The sequence below is a fragment of the Urocampus carinirostris genome, chromosome 11 (genome assembly GCF_059441175.1).
Source record: "Urocampus carinirostris isolate Australia breed hairy pipefish chromosome 11, RoL_Ucar_1.0, whole genome shotgun sequence".
Lineage (NCBI taxonomy): Eukaryota > Metazoa > Chordata > Actinopteri > Syngnathiformes > Syngnathidae > Urocampus > Urocampus carinirostris.
In genome coordinates, this window is record NC_142359.1 from 33411732 (window position 1) to 33429385 (window position 17654).

The 17654-nt window shown below is 39.7% G+C and overlaps 1 protein-coding gene across 1 annotated transcript in view; it reads left to right on the plus strand.

Moving 5' to 3' along the window:
- Positions 1-17654, plus strand: part of cacna1c (calcium voltage-gated channel subunit alpha1 C) — a 215457-nt gene that overhangs the window by 153762 nt on the left and 44041 nt on the right. Inside the window, exons 18-31 of the mRNA XM_088348735.1 lie at positions 493-607; positions 699-813; positions 2667-2736; positions 2808-2940; positions 3019-3148; positions 4919-4978; positions 9480-9586; positions 14213-14300; positions 14385-14492; positions 15464-15516; positions 15605-15751; positions 15835-16036; positions 17091-17249; positions 17351-17461. Coding sequence (XP_088204861.1) covers positions 493-607; positions 699-813; positions 2667-2736; positions 2808-2940; positions 3019-3148; positions 4919-4978; positions 9480-9586; positions 14213-14300; positions 14385-14492; positions 15464-15516; positions 15605-15751; positions 15835-16036; positions 17091-17249; positions 17351-17461 — 1598 coding nt within the window. The remainder of the gene's footprint in view (positions 1-492; positions 608-698; positions 814-2666; positions 2737-2807; positions 2941-3018; positions 3149-4918; positions 4979-9479; positions 9587-14212; positions 14301-14384; positions 14493-15463; positions 15517-15604; positions 15752-15834; positions 16037-17090; positions 17250-17350; positions 17462-17654) is intronic.

Genomic DNA, 17654 nt, shown 5'->3' on the forward strand with positions numbered 1-17654 from the left:
GACTAAATTGAGGCAGAGGCAAAAAATCGTAGCCTGTACACAAACGCGGATAAACTTACCTCACGCAGCTTTTGATGGTCAAAGCACCCAACTCAGACAAAACAGTCAGAAGCTTCCCAGCAACACAGTAATCAAAGTTCAAATTTCTCCAAGCAGAAATGAGCGCCATGAAATCGTTGATTGCTACAATCCCCGCCTGTTTTTCAATGGGATCCGCCATTGTTATGAGTCTTTTTTATCATCTGGTGAGGTCACAGCTCTAGAGGATATGACCCAAATCGAACTTTGAGAATACATTTCTTGAGTCTCCTAGTGCTTGGAATATTTTGCAACATATCTGCATGATTGTGGGTGGGAACACTGTGCCTAAATTTAAAAAATAGTTATCTTATACTTCCTTTGAGGCGAGGGAACATCACAGTACAGGGTCTCATTTGGTAGGATTAATAATTTGATCGATCAGCAACATCCTTAATATCACCTTATGAACAGATATTCTACTGAACGTCTTTTTGGCCATCGCCGTGGACAATCTTGCCGATGCAGAGAGCCTGACGTCTGCCCAGAAAGAGGAGGAAGAAGAGAAGGAGAGGAAGAAGCTGGCCAGGTCAAATTGGCATAGGGCACACTTTCTCTTGGCAGAGAGCGTCGAGCAGAAAAAATGCTCAATGGTCAGGGTCCTCGTTTTTTACTTCCAGGCTCGGCACTCCTGACAAGAGGCACATCAACGAGAAACCGCCACTGGAGGAGAAGAGGGAGAAGATTGAACTCAAGTCCATCACTTTGGATGGCGAGAGCAATACTGCCATGAAGGTACGCAAATACAATAAGTTACGCTTTTTCAAACATGCTTCAAAACAAGAGAGAACCAATTGTTTACAAGATTTTAAATATTCAATCTTTTGTCATTAACAATGCCATCATAAGAGACAGGCATGGCAAATGTTACATCTTTGACCGGAAGGCAAATTTATACTTTTGAAGCATTTGTGGTGTTTGCTATGGATTGAAATACACTGGAAAGAAAATGGGTGTGCTAGGATTGACATGTATCTTAGACAAGAAGGACACTTTTCACACTTGCTCTGTGTTATAAAGTATCGTACTGGTAAAAGGCATGAGGTGTGTATGGGGTCCACACGGGACATGACAGACAATCATGCATTTGAAGTAAGATCAGGTCTAAATAATCCAGCCCGACCCGAGCCGGCCTGTGGGTACTGAAGCCCGAACCAGACCCAGCCTGACAAATAAAATTGATTAAGGAAACAAGCCCGTTTTCATATCTTATCTGCAAGGACTTTTTGTGTTTTTATCTTTGAGAGGTAGGAGGGCTTCTCTCTAGCTGCTTTTTAACTCATCATGAAGCCGTCATGTTCTTTATTTTTCCTCATTTTGCGGAGGTCAGCAAGTCAAGTCATGTTTATTTGTATAGCCCTTGATCACAAAGAGTCTCAAAGGGCTGCACAGATCCAAGGATATTGCAAACTACAGACTATTATGACACCATCCCCTGATCTAAAACTTACATGAGGGCATATAGTACACAGATATTGTAAACATAAAATATAGGTTATTCATATAGATTCAGTCCTCTCTTTTGGACAGAATCCACCGTGCAGATCTTCCACAACGAAAAATGAACAAAGAACAATAACGATCGCAGGCCAAGCGAGGATAAAAAAACATACTTATGAGATTAGCTAAATTCACAGAACGGAAAAAATAATTACTCAGTGTATCTGTGAAAGGGTAGAATGCTACTTTTAACTCTTTACTAGTAAATGTCCATCCATCCATTATCTGCGCCGCTTATCCCCAGTAGGGTCATCCCAGCTATCTTCGGGCAGTGGGCAGGGGACACCTTGAACTGGTTGCCAGCCAGTTGTAGGGCAACTAGTATTTGTGTTTAGCTAATAGTTAGTAAATAATATCAAATGTGAATGAAATAAGCATGAGTTCATATTGCATTCAACAGGGTTCGTGTACACCTAACTATTTACAATTCTAATTCAACCAATTATGATACAGATACCATGAAAAACAGACAAAGAATTTAAATCAAAAGAAGTAAAACAAAAAAGAAAACGATCAGCGGTCTTTAAGATTGGAAGATTGAATGCACTCTGCTCAATAGAATGAGTCAAAATAAGGCTATTTTTCCGATTTTTTTTACATACAATACTTTCTTTCTTTGTCTTTTTTATTGGAATTCAATATTTCCCAACACATATAGAGTCTTTTCCGTGTTTGTAAACAAGTGTAACATAGCCAAGCTGCGCATGTACTGTTGAAGCAGAATGGCAGAATTCATGTCAGTTTGTAGAAGCTCGTCGACATAAAAAGACTGTTGAACATGGATATAACCGCTCAAATAGCACAAAGTTTGTGCTACCAGCAAGATAGTCATCAAAATAATAATAATAATTTGATCAGGGCTGGATTTCTTCCTTTGAAGGTCCTGGAAAACTAAAAAAAATTGGCCTTTATAGTGCTTGTAAAGTGCTTGAATTTGGCCATGAAAAAGTGTAAAAACCCTGATATTAAATCAGAAAATATCCTGACCTTACGGTTTACTAATTTTTACAAATGCTTAAACAATGATTATCGTGAAAATTATTTTGTTTGTTTTTGTGAGTTATAATGGTAAAAATTGTTTTCTGTAGATCAACATGGATGATTACTGCGGCGATGAAAGTGCAGAGAAGAATCCATACCCCGCAAACGACTACATCAGTAATACACTGTCACACATTTAAATAGGATGTTTGGGGGAATCGTTTTAACCTGGAGTTTCTGTTGGCTAGGCGACGAAGGAGACGAGGAACCAGATGTCCCGGTGGGCCCGAGACCACGGCCACTCTCCGACATGCAGCTAAAAGAGAAAGCCGTGCCCATGCCCAAGGCCCGCGCCTTCTTTGTCTTCAGTCACACCAACAAGTACTATATCCTCCCACCTTTCCTTATCTTTTAAGGAATCCGTAGGATAATGCTCCCTGTTTTGTTCCATCATTTCAGATTCAGGGTTCTGTGCCATAAAATTGTCAACCACAACATCTTCACCAACCTTATCCTCTTTTTCATCCTGCTCAGCAGCATCAGTCTGGCAGCGGAGGACCCAGTCAAGAACGTGTCCTTCCGAAACGAGGTTTTTTTAAATGGCAATAACCATGTTTAGACCAGCAGTCTCAAAGTGGCGGCCCAAGGGCCAATTTCGGGACCATAGTTTGCAGCCACTGCCTTAATATGAATGTTTAAAGGGACAGTGTGTATTATTTGGTTATCTGTAGTTTGGCTTGTCCCTTTATAGCGTTTGTTTTCGGTTGCGCTATAAAATACAGGGACTTCTAATGGTCAAATAATAAAGGCTGTACCCTTTAATGTAAGTGCAGCCCACGGCAATTACCCATTCACTTATTACTCATTGATTAATTTGTTAGTTTTCATATGATTCCTAAATGTTTTCTATTTTTGGTTCTTATTTTTTGTAACAAAATTTAATAAAAGATAATCGGGAAGAGTGAGAAGTTTTTATCCTAGCTTTTCTTGTGGAAAACCAATTTGGCCCCATATTACCCAGACTCTAGCTCTGGCAGGACCCAAGTCAATTGAGTTTGAAACGCTTGTGGCCCATTGGAAAAGAAATCACTGTGGGTTTTTATCGTGACCGCTCATTCCCTTTCTCACTGATCTACAATTGTGTTAACTTATTTCTAAAATACATTTTAAACATTAACAACTCTATTTCCCTTTTTTTTAAGTCATGTTGCTAAATTATTTTAAATATGTGCTTTTCCTGTAAATACAATATTTATATAAAAATGTCAAGTCATGTTTATTTGTATAACCCCTAATCACAAGAAGTCTCAAAGTGCTGTACAGTCTACAAACCAATACTTGCAAACAACCCCCCAACTAAAATCGACATGAGGGCAGGGAACAAATCTAAAACCTCAGCATAAGAAATGAAATGAAATGATCTGCGTTTATATGGCGCTTTTCAAGTCAATAAAAACTTTCCAAAGCTCTTTACAATGTACATTTACCCATTCACACACTAATAGCGGTCATGCAAGGCGTCAACCTGCTTATTGGGGGCATTAGGGGTTCCAGTGTCTTACCCAAGGACACTTCGACATATAACACGGAGGAGCCGCGATTCGAACCTGCGATCTGTTGATCCCCAGACGAGCGCTCTACCTCCTAAGCTAATGCCGCCCCTAATAAGAGCGTTAAGAAATGAGAAGGGAATACACATGAGGTGATTCCCCCTTCCAGGATGACCAGGCTGCAATAGATATTGTAAGGACATCAACAAAAAATACACAGACATCATGAACTATAGGTCACTCATACACTTTAGAATACAAATTTGTTTTAAGCCTAGATTTAAGCAGTAAGGTTGCAGATCAGTGAGCAGAGCATTCCTAAGCACCGGGGCCCGAATGGAGAGCGCTCTCGAACCTGACGATTTTTTCTTGGCTTTGGGATCACTGGTAGACCGGCATTTGCCGAGCAAAAACTCCGCGCAGGAACATAGTGGGAAGTTAAATCTGAAAGATATGAAGGGGCAAGTCTATTTATAATTTTGTATAATACCAACAGAAGCTTAAACTGACAGGGAGCCAGTGCTGTAGTCAGTCCAATTGATGTAAAGAATCCAGTGATGCTTCTTTGAAGCTCCTGGTTGCACATAAATAGGCTTTTATTGTTTTTCTCTTCCAGTACAATTAATCAAAGCTTAAACCAAATATGTATTGGTATATTACTCCCTGATCATAAAATTGATTATGTAGCAACCATATTTCTATCATTGTATCCAAGCTGTGTATTTGTGTTTTTTCTCCACATTTTGGTACCTTTGATGCCTTATGTGTGATCATGTGGTTGCCATTTGTAATGACTCATGCCCTTGCAGATCCTGGGCTATGCAGACCACGTCTTCACTGGGCTTTTCACCATTGAGATTATACTAAAGGTAAATTAACCCTACTGCACTTTTCTGTTTATCTAATGTGAAGGCCCTGCTCTTCTTTTTATCCTAGATACATTTGATTGACGCATTGCTTATTTAAATATGTTACGTGGCCTATAACACCTTTTGTTTGATAATAAAGTGACCCATTTTTTATGGCGGAGGTTACATTCCAAAAATAACCCGTGTTTAGCGAAAGCTGTAAAGTACAAACTATGTTTTTATTTTATTTTTAACAGTTATTATACAATTAAATAATGTCTACTGAAACCAAAGAACAAACCCTTTTTACGGGTTCAAGGTTTTGTTAAATGGTGTGGTGCATTGTTTGAGATTTCCTTTTCTTACTTTTAAACAAGCTGTTCGGGGTGGAACAGAATAAGTAGAAAGAATAAGGGTTGAGGGGAGCACTGGAGAGTGACGTCATGCTCGTACCCACGTTTTAGTTTTTTTTTTCGTTTATTTTTGTTAGTGTGGCATTAAAATGGTGAAAGTTATAAAATGACCTTCCTCATGTACAGTCTAAACACCAACCCAAATCCCAAGAAAGATTAAAAAAAATGATTATTTTAAATGCACATACCTGCTCGGGTATCATTAAAATGCTACTGAAGCTGCAATGATAATACTAGCCAGGAAATGGCAGCCGTGAGTAAAAAGGTTCTAAATTCTAACGGATCTTTTAACAAATAAAAGAACTGTATAGAATGTTTCTTTATTTTTATTTTTTTTTTCTTCTACAAATAACCATTCCACCATAAATTACTAATACGTAGGGAGATTGTTTAGCCAATCAGATCAGAACACAATGCAAGATGCATTAGCAGAACCATGAAAGATAATTAATATATATATATATATATATATATATAATTAATATGTATATATATAAATATATAAATAAATAAATAAATAAATAATATATATATATATATATATATATATATATATATATATATATATATATATATATATATATATATATATATATATTTATATATATATATATATATATGTACAGTGCATCCGGAAAGTATTCACAGTGCTTCACTTTTTCCACATTTTGTTATGTTACAGCCTCATTCCAAATTGTATTAATTTAATGTTTTATCTCAAAATTCTACACAAAATACTCCATTATGACAATGTGAAAAAGTTTTTTTTTGTTTTTGTTTTTTTGGATTTATTAAAATAGAAAACTAAGAAATCACATTTACTGTATTTTCCGCACTATAAGGCGCACCTCATCTCATCTCATCTCATTAGCTGTACCGCTTATCCTTATTAGGGTCATGGGGGGGCTGGAGCCCATCCCAGCCATCTACGGGCAGTGGGCAGGGGACACCCTGAACTGGTTGCCAGCCAATCGCAGGGCACACGGGGACAGACAACTCACTATTTGGACCGGCCAATTCACCTGAAATGCATGTCTTTGGAATGTGGGAGGAAACCGGAGTGCCCGAAGGAAGCCCATGCAAGCACGGGGAGAACATACAAACTCCGCACAGTAGGGCCGGTAGCTGGATTTGAACCCACGCAGGAGGTTCCCACGACCTCAGAACTGTGCCGCACACGCGCCAACGACTGCGCCGCCGTGCTGCCCATAAGGCGCACCTAAAAGTCGTAATTTTTTTCAAAAGCTGACCATGCACCTTATATATGGATCAATATTAAGTCGCAAAGTCTTGCAACTAATGCAAGCAGCCGCTGACTAGATTTTCCCCCGAACGCGCAGTAGTTCGCGGTGTATGCTGGGATTTATATACCGCCGTTTCATTGGCTAACCAATGTGTCAATCATCATTTGAATCGATCACTATTGGCTAAAGTTATTCGGAGGTAAAGGGGGCGGATCCTTTTTATCATTTACAGGCTCGCATAGGCTAAAGGGGCAAAACAAAGCCTGCAATTGGCCGAAAAAGATGTGTCAATCATCAGTTGAATCGATCACTATTGGCTAAAGTTATTCGGAGGTAAAGGGGGCGGATCCTTTTTATCATTTACAGGCTCGCATAGGCTAAAGGGGCAAAACAAAGCCTGCAATTGGCCGAAAAAGATGTGTCAATCATCAGTTGAATCGGTCACTATTGGCTAAAGTTATTCGGAGGTAAAGGGGGCGGATCCCTTTTATCATTTACAGGCCCGCATAGGCTAAAGGGGCAAAACAAAGCCTGCAATTGGCCGAAAAAGATGTGTCAATCATCATTTGAATTGATCACTAATGGCTAAAGTTATTCGGAGGTAAAGGGGACGAATCCTTTTTATCATTTACAGGCTCGCATGGGCTAAAGGGGCAAAACAAAGCCTGCAATTGGCCGAAAAAGATGAATGTGAATAGCAAGTTTGGTTGTCTACGGCATAGAGGAAACATGTTTTACCATTCTGTATTTGTAAATATTTTACTCTCCTGGATTTACTACACTCACGGATATAAGAGGACCATGGTTGCACATTATTATTGAACGCAACGACTTCGGTGAGCTACTCCGGCTATATATTTTTCCAGTATCTTGTTTCAGAGTAATCTCGATGTTTCTGTGATGGGTCTTTTTTTAAATTAAACTCAATTCCAAGTGTTTATTGTCATATGCACAGTAAAGTTGCGAGCGAAAAAGAAAATAGAAACTAAGGAATGGTTGGCATTTCTTGAATCCCAAGACTTTAACCTTCCGAATGATGGAACGATGCATTTGAGTGACATTGTACGGACACCGCATCCGCACGTGTCTGTGACACATATTTGCTTCTTTGCAATCTTTTGGAATGTTAAGGGGGTAATAAGTTGGACTGAGCTTTATAACCCGGTGCGCCCTATAGTGCGGAAAATACGGTACATAAGTATTCACAACCTTTGCCATGAAGCTCAAAATTGAGCTCAGGTGCATCTTTTTTCCACTGACCATCCTTGAGATCTTTCTACAGCTTAATTGTAGTCCACCTGCAGTAAATTCAGTTGATTGTACATGATTTGGAAAGGCACATACCTGTCTATATAAGGTCCCACAGTTGAGTGTGCATGTCAGAGCACAAACACCAAGCATGAAGTCAAAAGAACTGTCTGTAGACCTGCGAGACAGGATTGTCTTGAGGCACAAATCTGGGGAAGGATACAGAAAAATTTCTGCTGCTTTGAAGGTCTCAATGAGCACAGTGGCCTCCATTATTCGTAAATGGAAGACATTTGGAACCACCAGGACTCTTCCTGGAGATGGCCGGCCTTCTAAACTGAGCAATCGGGGAAGAAGGGCCTTAGTCAGGGAGGTGACCAAGAACCCAATGGTCACTCTGTCAGAGCTCCAGCGTTCCTCTGTGGAGAGAGGAGAGCCTTCCAGAAGGACAACCATCTCTGCAGCAATCCACCAATCAGGCCTGTATGGTAGAGTGGCCAGACGAAAGCCACTCCTTAGTAAAAGTAACATGGAAGCCCGTCTGGAATTTGCCAAAAAGCACCTGAATGACTCTCAGACCATGAGAAACAAAATTCTCTGGTCTGATGAGACAAAGATTGAACTCTTTGGTGTGAATGCCAGGCGCCATGTTTGAAGGAAACCAGGCACCGCTCATCACCAGGCCAATACCATCCCTACAGTGAAGCATGGTGGTGGCAGCATCATGCTGTGGGGATGTTTTTCAGCGGTAGGAACTGGCAGACTAGTCAGGACAGAAGGAAAAATGAATGCAGCAATATGTAGAGATATCCTGGATGAAAACCTTCTCCAGAGCGCTCTTGAACTCAGGCTGGGGCGAAGGTTCATTTTTCAGCAGGACAACGACCTAAAGCACACAGCCAAGATCTCAAAAGATTGGCTTCAGAACCACTCCGTGAATGTCCTGGAGTGGCCCAGCAAGAGTCCAGACTTGAATCCGATCGAACATCTCTGGAGAGATCTGAAAATGGCTGTGCACAAACGTCTCCCATCCAACCTGATTGAGCTTGAGACTTATTGCAAAGAAGAATGGGCAAAACTGCCTAAAAATAGGTGTGCTAAACTTGTGGGATCATATTCAAAAAGACTTGAGGCTGTATTTGCTGCCAAAGATGGATCAACAAAGTATTACGCAAAGGCTGTGAATACTTATGTAAATGTGATTTCTTAGTTTTCTATTTTTAATAAATTCAAAAAAAGTTAAAAAAAAAAAAAAAACTTTTTCACATTTTATTCAGGAAAAAAATTGAATATTGAAAATCAGGTCGAGAGATTTGTATTTCTTTTACATAATGAAATCCCAACCTAAAGTTTCCGTCATGTTTGTTGTCTTGTTGCTTGCTGTGGCACTGGTTTTCGGACGCATTAGACAATAGTGCCATCTAGTGGTCAACTATTACACACCGGGGATTTAACATGAAGCAGTAGTTATTCATTTGACATGCCATTCAATGACATTTAGTTCCATGTATAAGTGACAGCAGGCCCTTTGAGGGCAACCATTGCTCTGATGTGGCCCTCAGTGAAAATGAGTTTGACACCCCTGCTCTAGCTTGTCGTATCTCCTCTCTCCTGTAGATGACAGCTTATGGAGCCTTCCTCCACAAGGGCTCCTTCTGCAGGAACTATTTCAACATTCTGGATCTGGTGGTAGTTAGCGTGTCACTCATCTCATCCGGGATACAGTAAGTGCAATCTTTTTTGTTTTGCCGTGCAAATCCTTTCTTTGTGTCGTTTAAAGCTGTTCACCTTTTATCCTCCCTTACTGAATCACTGTCACAAGTCACCATCGGGTCTTTGCCTTCTCGGGCTACTACATGGCGAAACGAAACAACTTTTCTGATAGCTAACTTGACTAATATTGTACTTGGTAAATTGTGCTTCCAACAGCCCTCACTTGACAATTGCTCAACCCAAACCACCATCGCCACACCCCGAATGTTCTACTTTATTAACCCCTTAACGTTCAGACAGTTGAGAAGCAGATACATGTATTAACGATGTCACCCGTCACTGAAATATGACATGCCACATATCATTGGAAAGCTTAAATTTGTGGGATTCGAGATATGATTGCAAAATATACTCCCCACAGAAACATTACGATTAGCCTGAAATAAGATACATGAAAACTATAAAGCCGGTATGGCTCACCAATAACGTGCACTGATACTCCGCTGATGACCCGATTCTTCGCAAACATGGTATTGTTGCATTCACGACAGTCCAGTGAATCCAACCGTGGAAAATATTTACTCCGAAACACACGATAGTGCCGACAGAGAAAGGTATTTCTGCTTTGTTTGACAGTCCTTGTTGTTAATACCCATTTAAATGTAAACAGACTAACAAAGTATCCCTATCTAACCCTATCTAAAAGGATTTCCAATATGGTCGTTAGCCTCTGACCTTTCGATTGATAAAATACCATGTTTAGTTTTTCCAGATTGTTATTAGACTCAGCAAGGTACCAGGTAAGGCTTAAAGCTATTTACTCACCTGTTTTCATAAGATGCACATCTTCTACAGGCATGTGATTGCAAAAGGAAATTCGGGCAAAAATAAATACCTTCTATTTCTGTGTGTTCCAACTAAGAATAATCAATGTTAGTATGCACTTGCAGTGATTATTCCAGTTTAGGACAGCATGTCCGAGTGTTACCTTTCAAAAGAGACTAAAACTGTCCACATTCATCAACTGATTCAAGAACAGCATTCAATTTACTTTGGTACGTCTTTAATTGGAATTTTAGCCAAGTTTTACAGGATTGTTAAGGGGTTAATACATGTTGCTTTTAAAGGCAAATGACTTTTTGGAATGTGATATTGTTTATGTTTAATATGCTATGCTGCACTCTCTCTTTCAAACTTTTTAATAGACTAGACTTCTCAACGTAAGTCCATACTAGTGCTTTTTCAAATAATCGCTGCATTTACTGTCCCTCTATTTTTTTGCATTTCTATTGTTTGGGAGAGATTACTGAGAACAGAAGAAAATATTTTACATATTTGTTATGCATCTTGTAAAACGCCAATGTTCAATGTCCTATGTCCTTTTAAAGGTGATTGTTTTGATCACAAGTTTCGATTGTCAAATTAAGGCAACACTCAAAACTGAACTCTCCTGGGCAGTAGAAATGGCAGAGGAATGTGAAGACTAGGTTATTTTTGGTTGAATTTTTGGCCTTGATTATGGTAAAAAGGGAGTGGGATGTTGTTGGACAGTCACAGTCAACTTCAGTCTATATGGATGGGCAGCTTGAGGAATTTTATGGCAGGGCTGGGCAAATGTGCACACGTTCCTGCTCTACGAGCGGAGAACATTGAAGGTATTCATAAATTAGTGGAAAGCTTCGTCTCCTTAATTAAATCCAGGAAGTACTGCTGAGAATTACATGTGATGGATTAAAGCGCGCCTTTTGGGAGCACTTCTTGTCACTGGCAAGCCACTTTATGGCAACGCGCACTTCTTACTTCCCACTCCTCACTTTGCCTTGGCCTGAGCGACGAGCACAGCTTTCACGTTTTATAGCTTCTAAAAGGTGTCTTTACGCATGTAATGTTGGCAGTACGCCCTGTCGTTCTTTGACTGTGACATGTCAGCAGGATCATCCCACACCCTGTTGGCTACCTTAAATCACTTTTCTATTTCCTTTAGAGTGGGTCACGCCCTTCTTATTTTCCTCCCTCGAAAACACAGTCACTCACTCAGAATGATGTGTTGGCATTTTGCGAGCACATGCGTCAAGAAAAATGTAGTTTGTAGCTTTAATATCGTCACTTTTTTGTATGTGTATGTCAAAAAATCAAAATGTAAAGGGATTTAGCGTATTTTCACGACCATAGTGTTAGAGGGCGCAGTTTCCGTTTTTCTGTGTTAAACACATGAGCAGGGCGCACCGCAAGATAGGGTGCAGGTGCCCTCTGTTGCGGCCGCTTTACGACAACACAGCATACAAGTGTGCGTATTTTAAAATACAGCTGGAGCAAAACTGAGTTTGGTTGTAGTTTACTTAAGTATTGCTTACCAAGTAAAGCACACGCATAAAACAATTGTCTGAGTTTCTTTTTCAGCTTGCTCCACATGCACATGGAAAAATTAATTTTCAATTATGTCACGGCTGCCTGGTTTCCATGTTCTTCCACGAATCGTAGAAATCAACACACTATGGCGGACCAAAACACGGAATGCATATAATGGAGGGAAAGTGGGTTTTGGGATGTAATTAATATTTTGGGGAACAACTCTCTTCTGCCTCCTGTAGCACAGTAACTTTTAAATTGCTAGAAATGCTATGATGTAAGCATCCATGAGTACTTCTGCAAACAATGCATTGCATGTGACATCACGTGCCCTTTTCTGTGCAAGCGGGACATGGTGGCGTTCACAAAGGAAACACAAAAAAGTCGCATTTAGTTGGAAATGTGAATGATTTTACAAAAATATCAGATTTGATCTCAGCTAAGTTCGCCGCTTTATATCAGACACAAGACAAAATCTGGGACTTTTTCATGCGCCTTATGGTCGTGCAAATATGATAGTTTTGATCTAAGGAGTTTTTGTTTTGTGCACATCCTTTGAAATGACACTTCACTTAGAGCACACTTTTGCTTGCCATTGTTTGGCAGAATGTGTTATTTACATGTGTTGGTGTGTCGATTTATTAGTGTGTAGTTGATTTTTCTAAGTGACTTCATGCTGTGATGCTTCGAAGAGATCACAAATACAAATAGCAGTCTGGTGACTTGCCCAAATAGATGATTATGGATGTCTTCTTTTTGAAATACAGTCCTGTGGTAAAATAGTAGTGTTAGGCATCATAGCAGTGTGATATTTTTTTTACAAATGCCTGCAATTTGAAGAAAACAAATTTACACACATGCCACTTAGTGGTATTAACCACATAGGTTTTCATTTTAATCAAGCACAATGCTTAATTTAAAAATTTGAGGTCAACCGTCAGACTGGTGGTTTGAGAACTGTTGCCTTAGGAATGTTTCTATTTTTGTGAAAAGGGGGCAGATCCAGCTTTCTTTGAATTTTTCTCTTTCAGGAACTATAAGGTCAAAGTTTCCATTTTGTCTGTTGGAAATAGATATAGTCAATCAAATTAACTTTTGACCTTCAGAAAGACAAATTTGATTAAAATTAAAATGATTTGATTCTATAAAACACGAGGGTATGCATTATTACTTTAACTTTACTCATTTTTGATACCCAAAATAGTTTTAACTCCAGATTTGTAGTATAGAACATGTTTTTTATGAAAAAAATCTATAACTATAAATCAGCATTTTCAACAATTGAGTACAGCAAATCCTATTTGAATGGGCCTGTTTTAAATGAAAATGTTAAAAATGGGAAGGGTTTGGCTCATGCCCCCAAAGTTAAAATTTAGTATTGCCCTTATTTTCAAAAACTGCAATCCACTCAAAATGTTTTTTACATTTTTGAAGTGCTTTGGAATAGAAAAACACTCACTTATGTTAAGTTTCAATGGAGTGTAATGATAAATGCGGGCACACTTTGGTGTTTATTATCATTGCATGACTGACAAACTTTTCTCACGTCAAATTAGATTGGTCTACATTTTTCAGATCTCCTCACATGACAGAGCTAACGATTGGTTGCCAAATAGCTTGAATCTTGAGGAACCACAGTATAATTGACTGAAATGTTTAAGCGTAAAACACTTAAAAAATATAAAAAATCCCATTGATTCAAATAATGGGCGGCACAGTGACTGACTGGGTTCAATTCCAGCTACTGTGGCCTCTCTGAGCGGAGTTTGCATGTCCCCCCTTGCCTGTGTGGGCACTACAGTTTCCTTAGCACATTCTATAAACATGCAAGTCAGTTGAATTGGTCACTCCAAATCGTTCCTATGTATCAATGAGCGAGCGAGTAAGTTTTCTGTTTCTGTGTCCTGAAGATGGGTGGGATGGGCTTCAGCAGCTGCACGACCTTTGTGAGGATAAGCAGCACAGTAAATGGATGGATTTAAATAATCAGCAAAAATACCTAACATCACATCCGCACAATTGTGTGCATACAGAGACTCTAGCCTCTTATTTCAATTTCTGTTTGAAAGTCTAAACAGCACAATGAAATAGAACAAAATAATTTTTCAAAAGGTTGAGTTGAAAATAAATTCAGCAAACGTGTAACTTAATGCACAGTCCATTTTACAGTTGTTTTTAAAATAACAATGAATATAAGACATTGCAATGTCTAGAGCTAATTTTTGTGAACATCTTTTTTAGTTTGTTTTGCATAACTAGTCCGTGGCTAAATCACATTGTTATTGCAGGTCCAGTGCAATCAACGTTGTGAAGATCCTGCGAGTCCTACGGGTGTTGCGACCCCTGAGGGCCATCAACAGAGCCAAGGGCCTAAAGGTCAGTGCATCGAGCCCGCTCTACACATGACCTTAAACGTCCAGAGAAATGCGCTGACTCAGCCTCTTTTCCCCGTTTCCCTAGCACGTGGTGCAGTGCGTTTTTGTGGCCATCCGAACCATCGGCAACATCGTCATCGTCACAACGCTGCTCCAGTTCATGTTCGCCTGCATCGGAGTGCAGCTTTTTAAGGTAGCACGGCAGGGCCCTTTCGCCTTTGGGAGTCCTCCGAGCATTTAAAGACCCTAAAGTTGTGCAAAACACTTCATTCATATGAAAAAAGCCCTATTGCTTTAAATGATCAGTGAAAAACATACATACCACCGTATAAACACCATTGTTCTTTCTTTCTTTTTTTTTTTTATAAATATGTCTATATACATGACAGGACTTGAAACCCACTTTGGAGAAGTGGAAATGTGTTTAGGAATGACAGAGGACAATTTTGCAAAATAACTGTAGCTAATGCAGTGGGTAATTTCAGAACTGTTTTAATGATTAAGGTTTCAGAACTGAGCACTGCATTGTTGCTGAGTCCTGTCATTCAGGCATCCAATGCTTGTCATTTTCTACTTTGCTCTCATAAGCTTTTACGAGCATTTTTTTTCTTAATTGTTTCCCTTGTTAAACACTCATTATAGCCACTCATGGTAGCCACTCATGATAAGTACTCATGTTAGCCACTTGGCTGCGGCCTCTGGTCCACCGCTAGCCACTCTTAGTGTATTTAGCATGTAAACAAAGCTTACCTCGTCTTTCGATGTCACTTGCCTTCCATATTTGGTCAGGTGAGCGAACATTGTTGAGTTCCTTGATTCTTCTGCTGCCGATGTTTGCCAGACAGCCTCATTAGAATATTGAGAACTATAAAGGTTTGGGTGACTTTACTTAAAGCAAACGTTTTTTTCATCTGTTTGATGTTGACCAAAATCAGATGACATTTGATGGTTATTTTATGCAGACATGTGAGAAATTCTTCAAGGTTCACATACTTTTTCCAGACTAAAGTACACTCAAAAGGCTTGCCATTTTTGCAAAGTGGTATTCTTTGGGCTTCAGTTGCACAACGTATCCCAATGCACAGAGTTCAGTATCATTCCATGTTACAGCAAGCTCTGGTTATAAAATGAAAAGGTCACATTAATGCAAACGTGTATCTACAGGGCAAGTTCTTCTTCTGCTCAGACAACTCAAAACAGACAAAAGCAGAGTGCAGGTAAGATGTGGCCTGGTTGACCTAATTTTGAATTATCAACTGAATCAAGTAATCATGTGGGTGTTTGTTTGTTTGTTTTTTTAATCAGAGGATACTACATCAAATTCAAGGACGGCGATGTGGCCAAGCCCGAAAGAGCCCTGAGACAGTGGGAGAACAGCGAATTTAACTTTGACGATGTGCTGCAAGGCATGATGGCTCTGTTCGCAGTGTCCACCTTTGAGGGCTGGCCAGGGTGTGTGTCAGATCTCTTTCCTCTGCATATAAACTCGAACAGTTCACCGTCCGCTTCGGCTCATACACACAACCTCCCTGCAGGCTCCTTTACCGGGCCATTGACTCTCACACCGAGGACGTGGGTCCCATCTACAACTACCGTGTGGTCATCTCCATCTTCTTCATCATTTACATCATTATCATCGCCTTCTTCATGATGAATATCTTTGTGGGTTTCGTCATCGTCACGTTCCAAGAGCAAGGCGAGCAAGAGTACAAGAACTGTGAACTGGACAAGAACCAGGTACTTGTGGCAGTTTTTCAACTTTGAGTGCAACGTAATGGACCAAAAAAGGAACATTTCCGTCTGGTGTAAAAATAGGCTCACACTCCCAAAAAGTTAGAAAAACGTAGTAAAAATAGAAATTACATTTTAAATTTTTCGGACAAGAGGCAATTACTTTTTTTCTTCCTTTACATTACAGTTTATGCAAAAATGCACCGCAGATTTTTCTGCCATCATCTGGGGTGCTCTAACTCATTAGAATTAAAAATAAGAGATCAAACTACGGCTACTTTTTGATACTTATTTTTCTTAAACAGGAAGAATTGACTAAATGGAGTGCATAGTGTCAATTACCAACTATTGCCGTAACTTCTTGACTACAATTGTTACTTTTTTGCTACATTTTATACACTGAGGCTTTACAGTGCTGCCTATTCTTTTTTTGTGGCGAGTAAAACATTTACCCTAGCAACAGTACACCAATTAAATTAAATAGTAGTTCACAGAGGTGAAATTAACTTGTATGAATAATCACAACTTCAGTCATTGTGTATCAGTCAAGAGTGCAGGGGCACTTTTCTAACCGTGGACAATTAAAAAAATGACAAAAAAGAAACGATCTGTTGTTTCAGAGGTGGGGCATGGTGGCTTAGCATATCAGCCCTATAATTTTGAAATCCTGAGTTAAATTCCAGCTACCTGCCTCCTTGCCATGTGTACATGTTCTTCCATGCCTGGCTGGATTTTCTGCAGGCAAATCCCATGTACCAAAGTAATGTATCACAGCTTGAATGTTGTCCCTCTGCATAAGTGTGTGACTGAATGGTTGTCTTTGTGCTTTGAGACTGGTTGAGAACCAGGCTTGGATATCCTTTGCTCCCCCCTTCTCAAAGTCAGCTAAGATAGGCCCCAGAACCCACTCAGTCCTTGTGAGGATAAGCTGTTGTAAAATAGAAGAATCAATGTTTTTCACAAGTGTGTATGAAACTGGGAGCACTATTTATGAGTGCCAAAGCGGTTGTTCTCGTTTTCTCACAAATCGCTTAATCTTTTTTTGTCTTTTGTTCTATAGCGTCAGTGTGTTGAGTATGCCCTGAAGGCCCGCCCTTTGCGGCGCTACATCCCCAAGAACCCGTACCAGTATAAGGTGTGGTATGTGGTCAACTCCACCTACTTTGAGTACCTGATGTTCACGCTGATCCTCCTCAACACCATCTGTCTGGCCATGCAGGTGGATCATCCAAACACACAAAGTGATATTGTCTATTCTCAGTGCACCAATTGCCCGTGTGTGTATGTATGTGTGTGTCTGGGCACGTGTGCGTTTTGCAGCATCATGGCCAAACAAAGAACTTCAACGACGCCATGAACATCCTCAACATGCTCTTTACTGGGCTTTTCACTGTGGAGATGATTCTCAAGTTGATCGCTTTCAAACCTAGGGTGAGCCTCCCTTCCGTTGGAAATTTTTATTATTATAAAATTAATCTATTATTATATTATTTTATTGTTACCTGTTTTACTTAAATATATCACAAACGATCTTCAAAGAGTGAAGCATTAATCCCCGTTGACCCTAATGAGTGAATCACTCAACCTTCTTTCCTTCATCCCTAGTTCTTCACCTTCTCTGATT